The sequence below is a fragment of the Sinocyclocheilus rhinocerous genome, unplaced genomic scaffold (assembly GCF_001515625.1).
Source record: "Sinocyclocheilus rhinocerous isolate Xijiao unplaced genomic scaffold, SAMN03320098_v1.1 scaffold458, whole genome shotgun sequence".
NCBI lineage: Eukaryota > Metazoa > Chordata > Actinopteri > Cypriniformes > Cyprinidae > Sinocyclocheilus > Sinocyclocheilus rhinocerous.
This window is the reverse complement of record NW_015664005.1, coordinates 22,870-36,105: the sequence shown is the minus strand read 5'-3', so window position 1 is coordinate 36,105 and position 13,236 is coordinate 22,870. Positions and strand designations below refer to the sequence as shown.

Here is a 13,236-nt window from a genome sequence, read left to right as displayed (position 1 = left end):
TGAACTAGCGAGTTTAGGTATATTGGTGCAGCGCCAGTGGTTGTCTTGTAGGCAAGCATCAGTACCTTGAATTTGATGCGAGCGGCTATTGGCAGCCAGTGCAAGCTGATGAAGAGAGGTGTGACATGAGCTTTCTTCGGCTCGTTGAAGACCACTTTGGCTGCTGCATTCTGGATCAATTGCAGAGGCTTGATAGTGCATGCGGGAAGGCCTGCCAAGAGAGCATTACAATAGTCCAGTCTGGAGAGAACAAGAGCTTGGACAAGGAGTTGTGTGGCTTGCTCTGATAGGAAGGGTCTAATCTTCCTAATGTTGTATAAGGCAAATCTGCAGAACCGGGCCGTTGTAGCAATACGGTTTGTGAAGCTTAACTGATCATCGATCACAACTCCTAGGTTTCTGGCTGTCCTGGAAGAAGTTATGGTTGATGAACCCAGCTGTATAGAGCAGCTGTGATGAAACGATGGGTTTGCTGGAACCACAAGCAGTTCTGTCTTAGTAAGGTTGAGTTGACACTTCTCTGGGCAAGTCAGACCTCGCGATCGTGGGACAGCACTGGCGAAATCTTCCAACTGAACCATAGCTAAGGTTTATCCAAAAAAGTCGCTAGGTTTGTCAGTATGAATATTCTATGGAAAAAAGCCGTTAAAAGGGTCTGAAAGTTGCTAAATCTAGTGCTAAAGTCGCTCTCGTGCGCGGGAGCTGATGGCAGGGGGCGGTGGATATTTGTGGCGGTCAATGTGGATATTGTGGATGAGTTCTTCTTTGTCATCACGTTCTATTAGTTCTACAGTTTCAGTTTCTGAACTTTCACGCTTAGTAACACATACAGCTGCTCCCTCACCACAGTGCAACAGTGAAAAGAGACCCCTTTCAAACAGTGTCGCGTTCTGAACGTTGTTTAAGTGACATACACCGGTATTGCGGTATTTTAAAAATTCATATCATAACAAAAATAAACACCGGTATTCGGTATGAACCGGTATACCGCCCAGCACTAATATGAAGTTATCATCAGTTTGTGGTGTGGGGAATTGGTCTCTGATGGTTCTTGTTTTATTTGTGAAGAAAATGGCAAAGTCATCAGCTGTAAGAGTTGATGAAGGAGGAGGGGGAAGAGGACAGAGAAGAGAAGAGAAGGTTTTGAAAAGTGTGCGAGGGTCAGAGCAGTTGTTAATTTTTTAACATTTTTAACAAGATTTATGACAATAGAAGCAATCAGAATAAACAAAAGAGCAATGATACGCAAGTGCTATAACAAGTCTCAGTTAGCCTAACACAGTACACGTAGCAAGGGTTTTTTTAATTCTAAAATAAAAAGAAAACAGATAGAATAGAAAAAGAAAAGAGCAAGCTAGTGATAGAGGTAGTGTGATAGTGATAGTGATAAAAGCTAGTGTTAGTTATGTTTAAAGAAAACAAGCAGTTAGTAAATTAATAGAGTGCAAGTCTAAAAGGGGCAAGTTTTTTTTTTTTTTTTTTTTTCCAACGAAGTCAACAGAAAAACAAACAGCACACAAACATTAAAATGACTGACGATTCAGAGTCGCCTGCTGTAGAAAACCTCTGTGATGAGCATTAGGGGTTTAATTGTTTATTTATGGAATGGATCATGTATTTTATGAGAGTGTAAATGTGTCCCATTAACCCAGAAACTGTGAAGCGTCCGGCACAAATGTAGCATGAAGACTGAAGCACAAACAGGAATCCGTGACGTGACGTCTTCACTATAGTGCTCTGTGTGAGATACTGAGGCAATGCACATGTTGGCTGTGAAGGAGAATGAGGTGTTTTTGGGACAGCTAACAGCAGACTACAGCTCATGCCACATCATCATCATCATCATCATCACTACACAGGGCTGCTGAATGCTGCTCTCTGCTGGTCTGATCGTCTCTCAGATGCAGATGTTCCTTCAGATTCCTGAGGTTCTCAGGTCTCAGATCAACACACACACACACACACACACACACTCACACACACACACACTCACACACACACACACTCACACACACACACACTCACACACACACACACTCACACACACACACACTCACACACACACACACTCACACACACACACACTCACACACACACACACTCACACACACACACACTCACACACACACACACTCACACACACACACACTCACACACACACACACTCACACACACACACACTCACACACACACACACTCACACACACACACACTCACACACACACACACTCACACACACACACACTCACACACACACACACTCACACACACACACACTCACACACACACACACTCACACACACACACACTCACACACACACACACTCACACACACACACACTCACACACACACACACTCACACACACACACACTCACACACACACACACTCACACACACACACACTCACACACACACACACTCACACACACACACACTCACACACACACACACTCACACACACACACACTCACACACACACACACTCACACACACACACACTCACACACACACACACTCACACACACACACACTCACACACACACACACTCACACACACACACACTCACACACACACACACTCACACACACACACACTCACACACACACACACTCACACACACACACACTCACACACACACACACTCACACACACACACACTCACACACACACACACACACACAGACACACACGAGTCAATATAATAAACACTACAGAGCATTCATTAGACACTACAGAGAACACAGCATCCAGAACATTACAGAAAAAAAGTATTGAGTAAACAATTTTGCAATTCTGTTGTCTGACAGATCCAGCCTTGATAAACCTTCCTCTTTCTCTCCTCATCCTCCACTTCTAACATGTACTCTTCCTCCTCTCCTTCTCAGATTGTGTCCATCTATTGTTCGTCTCATCATTCAGTCACCTGTGCCACGTGTGCACTCTGAACTGGCTCATATTTTGTACAGTTGGTTTGATCACATCATTAGAAACAAGTGTGAACAAGTTTGAATCGTTGTGTGTAAACGATGACAACTGTGCTTTAGTTGTGTTTAACTTTTGCCGCTTGTGTTTAGCATTTTGCAGCACAAATGCAACATGTACTCTTCCTCCTCTCCTTCTCAGATTGTGTCCATCTATTGTTCGTCTCATCATTCAGTCACCTGTGCCACGTGTGCACTCTGAACCGGCTCATATGTTGTACAGTTGGTTTGATCACATCATTAGAAACAAGTGTGAACAAGTTTGAATCGTTGTGTGTAAACGATGACAGCTGTGCTTTAGTTGTGTTTAACTTTAGCCACTTGTGTTTAGCATTTTGCAGCACACATGCATCACAGTGTGATAACTTTAAGTGAATGAGAATGTGTTTAGAGTTTTGCATGAGATCTGCAAATAGAGCCTAACTGCCTGAACGTGTTTAAGGTTTAGCAGAAAGAGTGTTTTATTCGACTAATTGGTTTAAGCTAGTGAGAATTTGGTTCAGAGATTGGGGTTTAGTGTTTTAGCAGTTCAGAAAAACTGTAATGGGAAATTACTACTTTATTGCATGTCTTCAAAGTGCAGTAACTCATCAGAACATTTAACTCATGCTTCAAAACCTACTTAAATTGGCCAATGCCACCAAAACTCAAATGTTTTTGTCATCATGTGAGCCAAACTGGTCAAAATGCTGAGATGTGTTTTCAGCAAGCCCTGGAAATATTTCTTATATGCAAACTTCATTTTTGTTGATACAGACTGCTTATGTCATGCAACCATAAAAATCACATTTGCATATGCATTTTTACACATTTCTTACGTATATAGTCAAATAGTCATGAACAACTGCTTCCACTTGATTGCTAAGATTGAGATTTCTGTTTCATTACTATGGCAGATTTAGCAAACATCACACTGATAGATATTTATGAATATGTATGTGTGACAGATTTTGATGAATAAGTAGATCCTTTTGCATGTGAAGATGACAGTGCTCACACATGACAGACTGTTCAGAAGAGTATTAGTTATTGTGCTCATTTCAGATGATTGTATTTACTCTTGCGCCAAAACACACAAGAACTTAAAATCTGATGAGAACCTTGACAGAATGTTCACAAAAACAAAATGTAGAATTAAGCCAAAGCGGCTGAGTAAAGTGTGTGTGCGTGTGTGTGTGTGTGTGTGTGTGATCTGAGTGTGTGTGTGTGTGTGTGTGTGTGTGATCTGAGAGCACCGGTTGGTTTTGATGAAGAGTCAGAGGTTTCGTGAATTTAGTTTGAGTATTTGGATTTGTGTTTAAGGTATTGAGAAAATGAGTGATGGTTTCAAGAAAGGTTTTTTAGCAATTCAGAAAAACTGTAAGCAGCTGTAACAAATTAATGTTAAGACTGTTTCAAAAAATGAGCCGAAGCAATCGAAAAAATACTATACTTCATATAACGTCATTTTTAAACCACTACAAAACAATCTTTGATGGCTGTCATGTTTATTTTATTCAAATGAAATTTCCAAACAAAATGAACAATTTTGAAAAAAAAAAAAAAATCATAAAAATATATCTAAATAAATGAGAAGAAAAAATTAGCAGATCACATAACAATAAACATAACAATCTTTCCTACAAAACATAAATTAATTATTATATAAAATTATTATATTTAAAATTATACAAAAACACCAAAAAGTGAGCATACATTCAAAACGTTTTTGTTGCCTTTTTGCTACAGGAGGTAGACAAAGATTTAATATAGATTTTAATGTCTTCTTGAATGTGAGAAAAGTGGGGGTAACTTCATAATCTTGCATTTGTGGATAATTAACAATTTTATACTAAGACTGCGGAAAAGCCACGGTGACGTTCTGTGACGTAGTTACGCACGTACGTGCATTGTCAGGCGTCAAACAACTAGTGATGGGAAGTCCGGTTCTTTTCCGCGAACCGGTTCTTTCCAGGGCGACCGCGTGGAGTTAGAGCAGGGCGACCGCGTGGAGTTAGAGCAGGGCGACCGCGTGGAGTTAGAGCAGGGCGACCGCGTGGAGTTAGAGCAGGGCGACCGCGTGGAGTTAGAGCAGGGCGACCGCGTGGAGTTAGAGCAGGGCGACCGCGTGGAGTTAGAGCAGGGCGACCGCGTAGAGTTAGAGAGTTAGAGCAGGGTGACCGCGTAGAGTTAGAGCAGTGATTCTAATGCTGAATGCTGAGATGATGGTGCTGCAGCTGCTCTGGAGTCACTGGAGTGGCAGAGATCAGTGTTTGTAAATGAACAATATTAAAGAATACTAATAGTAATAGCGTTAGAAGTTATCTTGTTATTGAACCAACATCTAAGCAAGGGTTTCTTGTGGTCTTAAAAGGTCTTCCACAAATTAAGGCCCTAAAAGCTCTTAAATCAGAGCGGAAAGTCTTAAATTCATAAAGTCATGCCATTAAATTTAGCATGCATTGGTGGAAAGAAATAATCTCTTCCTCTTGTTTTCCAAATATCGAAACATCCTTAAATCAAGATACATTTACTGAAGATGCAAACTGGAGATATGAAGTTTTCAGAGAAATTGATCAAAATGAAGTGAATTTATGATTAAAACAAGAACAAATATCTGCCAATGAGGAATGAAAATAGTTTTTCCTTTGAATGAAGATTTTTCTGTTGGCAGATATTTGTTTTTGTTTTGATCATAAAGTCACTTCATTTCTATCAGTTTCATAGTAAACTTGTAGACTTCTGTCATTTTGCTTCTCAGTGTATCCTAATTCGAGAATCTTCAGACATTTGCACTGGACAACAATACAGAGGAAGAGCATCACGTTTTTTGCAGGGTGATCAGAAGATAACAGTTCTTTCCGGTTTCTAGTTAAGCTGTTTTCAATTTTTATTTAATTTTTGTTGGACTGTTGCTAATACAACTCATTCTGTGCTCCCTAGACATTTATATTTAGATGTCATATTGATGTATTATGTTCCCTTCAATAGATATACATCTGCTTTCTGTGGTTTGACGCGTGGGCTGTGTCTCTCTCCTCAGGTGGTCACCGGCGGTCACTATGACGTGGACTGTCGTCTGGAGGATCCGGATGGGACGGTCCTCTATAAAGAGATGAAGAAGCAGTACGACAGCTTCACCTTCACCGCCTCCAGGAATGGCACGTTCAAGTTCTGTTTCAGCAACGAGTTCTCCACCTTCACGCACAAGACCGTGTACTTCGACTTCCAAGTCGGCGACGACCCTCCGCTTTTCCCCAACGAGAACCGAGTGACGGCTTTAACGCAGGTGATGAGTTACATTCACCGCATTAGCAAGTCTGACCAGATCTGTGCTTTCAGTCATGCTCCGGCAGAGGAACATGGCCTTGTTGTTTATTTAGCATGTGTTATTGATTGCCAAAATGATCAGAGCACTAGTATTCTCAGCAGATAAAAATGTGTTTAAGTCAGTTATTTCTATCGTTTGCTGTAGTGTGTCAGCAGGAAATATCGGTTTACATTTCCAAACATTCATTTGGCCATTAATTGTAATAATGCAGTGAGATTTGAGATCTGATCATCATCAGTCTGTCTGGAGTCACATGAAGAAACAGAACAAACTACTGCGACCGCGTCTAATGCTGCTGCTTTGTTTCAGATGGAGTCCGCCTGCGTCTCGATTCACGAGGCTCTGAAGTCTGTGATCGACTATCAGACGCACTTCCGTCTGCGAGAGGCTCAGGGCCGCAGTCGAGCGGAGGATCTGAACACCAGAGTGGCCTTCTGGTCCATCGGAGAGGCCTTCATCCTGCTGGTGGTCAGCATCAGTCAGGTGCTGCTTCTCAGGAGCTTCTTCTCAGACAAGAAAACCACGACAACCCGCGTGGGGTCATAACCGGGTCACGTCGAAGGGGTTTTATACAAATATGAGTTATTTAAACAAACGCCTTGAGCTAGTTTTCTCTAGTCCTGTGTGTGCTCCTCAGCTCGTATCCTGCAGAATATTTCAGCGCTGAGAATTAAACTGCTTTATTTATTTTGTGGCTGTGTGTTGACTCTTTACATGTATGTGAATGTTAAAGGATGTACAGACACTGTAGACCGGCTTGACACACCAGTCGTCTGATTGCATCATCATCATCATCATCATCATCACCCGTTCAGTCTTCATGTGTGAATCCGAGAGAGCTTTATGTTGTACAACCTTGCAAATGTTTCCTAGTCGTCTTTTTCTTTTCATGACGTTGGTGTAATTGTTGTGTTGCTTTTTTTTAGCGGTGCATAGATTTCTTGTTTGAATTGGTTAATAAATGTCTGGAGGAACTCTACAGTCCTTTTCAAGTGCACATCTTATCAAGTATAATTTATTTTAAGCTGCAAGAAGAGAAATCTAAGGATCACTGCACAGAGTCTGATCAGCTGAGGTGGATTAAAAGGCCTTAAGATGGCTTCATTTGTATATCTCTGGTTGTGTATTGACTCCATCCATTCGTTCAGGTGTGGATCTGTCTGTGCATAAACTACAGCAAAACTCACCAGTTTAAAGGATTGTTTCACACTTTACACTAGCCTAGTTTGTAATAGCTCATAAAGCATAACTCTACAGCAGATCTCTGCTCTTTGCCTCCTCTGATCAGCATTAAACAAGCTGTGTAACGACACCTTAATGCCACTTTACAAGTGTTTTTGTGCCGCCTTTGCAGTGTAAATGTGACATTGGCTGTGTAAAGATAATTATTAGTGTGCACAGGTTTCTTCAGTATTGAGTCACTGCTTGTGATCACATTCGTTTGCATTTAGCATGAAAGCAAATGTTTTCTTTGTACAGTTCCCACAGTTGTAAGAAAAATAAAGCAGAAACGTGAAATCAATGATGCGTAATAAATCCATTTTCTTTTTTAAAGCACTTTACTGGCATGATTGTGCTTACATACAACACTGGCAAAGCATGCACAGATCAAGTAGTAAGCAGAAAAATCAATATACATTTAATAATTGAGTTAAATCTCTTTTTTTGGTGCATTTTACCTGTAAAAGAAAGCCTGCTTAATAATTATGCACACCTGAGTAAGGCATTTTTTGGTTCATTCCTGGGATCCTGTGCCTTTTGGACATCATAACACTTAAAAAATGAAACATTTTTTAAAATTAATTCTAGTGTAATCATAATGGGGAGCTGTAAAACATGTGAAAAATTATTTTGGTATATAAATATATGGTATATACAACCTTATTAAACACATTTTTAGCTGCTGATAATACTAGTGTTCTAATGATTTTGGCCACCACTGTAAGGCATATCTGCAGGAAACAGAAACAGCAGACGAGCTGAATGAGACGCAGATGCACTCTCTGACAGCAGGTGGCGCTCATGGAACTGCAGCGATACAGTGTTTCCTTGATTACCGCTGTAAACAAAGCTAACAAACAATGCTTTAATATGTATGATATAGAGACAAGATAAACCGAAAACACCATCTAAACTTTCTGACGACAGTCAGTTCGTTCATATAAACGCATTCATATAAACCCTCAATTGTATCGCGATTCGTTTAACATCTCAACCGACTTGAATCATCACATTTTCATTGATTTATCAGGCTGCATCGTTACATCCCTACAATTTAAGCTTGTATTGAAAGCATGAGAATGTATGCGTCTGATCTTGTTGTTGTTTGTAGGACGGAGCCGCGGGGCAACCCTATGCCATGGATTTAAAAAGTGCTGTTTTCAACGCCGCCCGAGACGGCAAACTGAGGCTCCTCCAGAAACTCTTAGAGAACAAGAGCGATCACGACGTGATGAAGCTGATGGCGGAGAAGACCAACGGAGCGACGCCGCTGCTCATGGCTGCGCGGTACGGGCACCTGGAGCTGGTGGAGTACCTGATCGAGTGCTGCTGCGCATCTGTGGAGGTCGGAGGCTCGGTGAACTTCGACGGGGAGATCATCGAGGGAGCGCCGCCGCTGTGGGCCGCCTCGGCCGCCGGACATCTGAAAGTCGTGCAGTCTCTGCTGGGACACGGTGCGTCTGTGAACAATACGACTCTTACGAACTCCACCCCGCTGAGAGCCGCGTGCTTCGACGGACACTTGGATATTGTCAGGTACCTGGTGGAGCACAAAGCGGATCTGGAAGTGGCCAACAGGCACGGACACACCTGCCTCATGATATCATGTTATAAAGGCCACAAGGAGATCGCGCAGTACCTGCTGGAGAAAGGAGCCGATGTCAACCGGAAAAGCGTGAAAGGTGAGACTAGGGATGTGCAATATTTATCATCTGCGATAATATCGCAATTGTTGTTTTAATGATGTGTGATTTGACATTATTGAGTATTTTGCAAAAACTCCTACAGAGTGCACGCATGCATGACGTGATGAAGTCTAGACTAGTGCGAGAGTGTGTTCTTTCACCGCATGATTCAGTCTATTAAGGGTGCTTTCACAGCTGTAGATCGATTGCTTTGTTCCGAAACAGGGATTAAAATTATTACAATGTTGCTTTTTATTCTTGGTGCGGTTCGCTTTCACACGGCATGTTTCTAAACGGACACATCACGTCACGTGCTAGTAAACTGTCCTCTCATTGGTCAAAGTTTCCACGGCTGTCATCCGTCAGGAGGCAACGACAACAGCTTTTTTGTTTTTGTAGCTGTCGTTATATTAATTTATCATTTTGAGCAGGAGTCCAGGATTCATCGGGAGAACATTTTTAAAATGCACCTACTAGGAAGAAGAGCAATGAGACGGCATTATAAAATGAAAAAGTGCGCTTTTTTATTTTGAATGGCGAAGACGTGCTCACACACAGACATTCACAGGTTCATTTTGAAGTATTAGCAAAACAACAAAGCTAATGCTTTTCACGGAACTTACGTAATTACCCATCATACATTGTGATATAGCCTGGTTCGTTGGTCCGTTAGATCGGATTGCTTTCTCACTACAACCGAACCGCTCCAGAGTTAGTTTTCAATCTAGCCAAGACCACCTCGTTCAGGCGATCTCGGACCGGTTGTTTTGGCGCGGATCCGAGCGCGATTGCTGTGTTCACATATGCCCAAACGAACCGAGCTAAGGGGGGAACCCGCCAGGTTCCGAAACAACGAGCCAGGTGTGAAAGCACCCTGAAATACATTCAGAATGATCACAAATTCAAGACATGGGGGCAGAAAATGTATATATGTATACCACTTCATATAGAATAGTTAATCAGTTTCACATGAAGAGTGCCGTTTTTTTTCATTACAAATTATATTGATTTTTTACAACAGTTCAATAAACAAGAAGTTAATTAAGAGACTTATGTTTTAGACAATATATTTCCTGTGTTTGCGCTATTTCGACAACAAAAATAATTCACAGCCACAGCGCTGTTCTGCGTCTCTGAGCAACAGGACGGCGTTTCGTTCCTGAATGAATCAACCGTTTAAATGATTCGGTTCAATCGCAATGACTCACTAATTAACAGTGACTTGCTGCCACCTGCTGGCGGTTTTAGTTTCACATTGAAAGTATCTATTCAACGTTTTATGATTCATATATCAAAACATTATTTATGCATTTGTAATTGCAGGTTAAATGCATTCATGTCCTGCATTAAACAGTGTGTAAATACATTTACATTTAGTCATTTAGCAGACGCTTTTATGCAAAGCGACTTACAACGTAGAAGCAATCAGACCAACGAGAGAGCAGCAATATACAAGTGCTGTGACGAGTCTCAGTTAGTCTAGCACAGTGCACACAGCAAGGTTTTTTATTTAGTTTTTTTTTAATTAAATTAGACCAAAACGAATATAATAGGTAAGTGCTAGTATTAATTGGTCAGGTGATGGTGAAAAAGATGTGTCTTTTAGATGTTTTTTGAAAATGGCTAAAGACTCAGCTGCTGGGATTGAGATCGGCAGGTTGTTCCAGCAGCTGGGGACAGTCCAGGGAAAGGTCTGTGAGAGTGATTTTGAGCCTCTTTGGGATGAACCACGAGGCGTCGTTCACTTGCAGAACACAAGCTTCTGGAGGGCGCGTAGGTCTGAACTAGCGAGTTTAGGTATATTGGTGCAGCGCAAGTGGTGGTCTTGTAGGCAAACACCAGTACCTTGAATATGATGTGAGCAGCTACTTTAATAATTTTTTATTTTTTTATGCTTAATTTTGTTCAGTCTGTGGTGTAAAAATGGTCACATTAGCAATTAAAGAAAAAACACTTAAGCAAAACATGATCCGGTCAAAGTGTCTGAATAATTTTTGGTCCCAAATTTTTATCTGTTTTCCACTGTATGAAGAATTTTTGGTTATGTCACAGTTTACTTTATTTTTCTATCCTCACTTACATAAATGAACTATAGTGTCCTGCACCCACTAGTAAAAATTATATCTTGTGTCTGAATAATTTTTGGTTTAACTGTATTTTAGCACAGCTTCTGTTTATCTTCAGTGACTGTAGTATGTCTGTCATTCATCGATGCGTCTCTGACGACTTGCGTTCTGTGTGCTCTTTGTCTTGAAGGTAACACGGCTTTACACGACTGCGCTGAGTCCGGGAGCTTGGAGATCATGAAGATGCTCCTGAAGTACGGCTCCACCATGGAGAAGGACGGCTACGGGATGACGCCGCTGCTCTCCGCCAGCGTGACGGGACAGTCCCTCTCTCCTTTTGCCAAACCCCCAGACAACATCACATCCATGCCATTGCTGAGCAACAACAACAACACGGAAACATGTCGAAAAGTCTAACTTTAACCACGAAACCAGATCGGCCGACCTGTAACGTTACACTCTTTGTTTTGCTTCCTCCAGCTAGTGCTGTGACGTCGGCTGACCCTAGTTAGCTGTGGTTGGCCTGGCCGTGCGTCACTCAGAACACAACAGGCCAATCAGAAGAAAGGCTCATGAATATTAATTATACAGACCAAAATCGACCTGTTCTCAGCAGAGCTCCTGAGAGAGGAGCTGTAAAAATATATTGAGATGGTTTTTGGTACTTATACCGCAAATATATATTCTTAAGGACATCAAAACCTAAAATAAAACTCCAGAAATGTGTACAATATGTGACCTTTAAGTGTTTTGACTTAAGGGTATCCCTGAGGGGAAAAAAATCCATAAAGCTTATGATACATGGGGCATCTTTTTTTGAGCAGTGTTGCTTGGGCACTTTCCCACTGAGAATGGGTAACAAATTTCTATCTGGATACTAGGGCTGCACGATAAATCGCATGCAATTGTCATGCGCATCTCATCAGTAAAGCCGGTTCCGTGACTAGTAGTAAATCTCCATCATGTGCTTTCGTCGCAATATCGCGTTCATAATCGAAGGCGATTCTTCTGCGATTATCAACGCGATATTGCGTAGCTTGTCAGTGAACTACGGCTCTGTGTATTAAATGCCACTCCATCTGAAAGCACATGATGGAGATTTACTACTAGTCACGGAACCGGCTTTACTGACGAGATGCGCATGACAATCACATGCGATTAATTGCACTGCCCTAATTTGTGATCCGTTGAACCACTGCTGATGACTCGGAGAGGGTGTGATCTGTGTGTCGCTCAGTTCCCTGTTGGACTGTCTGCAGTCTTTAGTTCTCTTAACCCAACACTTTTAAGTCTCCTTGAAGTCCCCTTTTATTTTCTTACTACATGTTACTGTAAATGATTCATCTGTGAATTTTATTCTGATCTGTTTTTAATAATGATTTTTAATCATCTTTAATCGTCCTGATGTGACTCATCATTCAGGTCCGCCTTCATTCTGATGTTCACATGCCAATCAACAAGCGCTGGATGAAATCACGTCTGCCCTACATTTTTATTTTCTAGTTTGATATCTGCTTAGATTGAAAATACATCACAATACAGTAGCGGAAGTCCGTGGAAACATTTTGTACGTTTGTATAGTGTTTAAATCAGGTGGTAAATGTGATGACCCTACACATACAAACAGACTGGAAACATCATGACTGATATCTGATCAGGTGTAGTTGTGTAGATCGCTCCTGGAGTCTGTTTCTGCATGTTTGTGTTTTTGCACCAGATAAACATTGTCTTAACACTAGAACCGCCAGAGGTCGCTGTATACCTAAAAGCGCCAGCAGGTACATTTTACCCACGCACATGGCAACTGTATTTATATGGCTATTATTTCACTGTATTATGCCACTGTCTTCACAAAGAAGTGTCTAGAGTCATGAAATGATTGTCTAGTCATCAACTATATTTTTATCCTGTTGTTTTATGTTCAAGACTTTTTAATGCAGGCTACACTAATCCATAACGGTCAGTAGCCT

General features: G+C 41.4%; 2 protein-coding genes across 2 annotated transcripts in view; both read left to right on the top strand.

The window, feature by feature from the left end:
* The first annotated feature begins 5,914 nt into the window (after positions 1 to 5,914).
* On the top strand, positions 5,915 to 7,211 carry LOC107729055 (transmembrane emp24 domain-containing protein 7-like). The gene is made up of 2 exons (XM_016539404.1): positions 5,915 to 6,252; positions 6,604 to 7,211. Exons 1-2 carry the CDS (start codon positions 5,932 to 5,934, stop codon positions 6,838 to 6,840), a joined length of 558 nt encoding a protein of 185 aa, XP_016394890.1. The 5' UTR covers positions 5,915 to 5,931; the 3' UTR covers positions 6,841 to 7,211.
* A 1,376-nt stretch (positions 7,212 to 8,587) lies between these two features.
* The window catches only part of LOC107729051 (protein fem-1 homolog C-like), an 11,532-nt gene continuing 6,883 nt past the window's right edge, over positions 8,588 to 13,236 (top strand). Inside the window, exons 1-2 of the mRNA XM_016539400.1 lie at positions 8,588 to 9,197; positions 11,457 to 11,578. Of these exons, the coding sequence (XP_016394886.1) occupies positions 8,654 to 9,197; positions 11,457 to 11,578 (666 nt within the window). The 5' untranslated portion in view covers positions 8,588 to 8,653. The remainder of the gene's footprint in view (positions 9,198 to 11,456; positions 11,579 to 13,236) is intronic.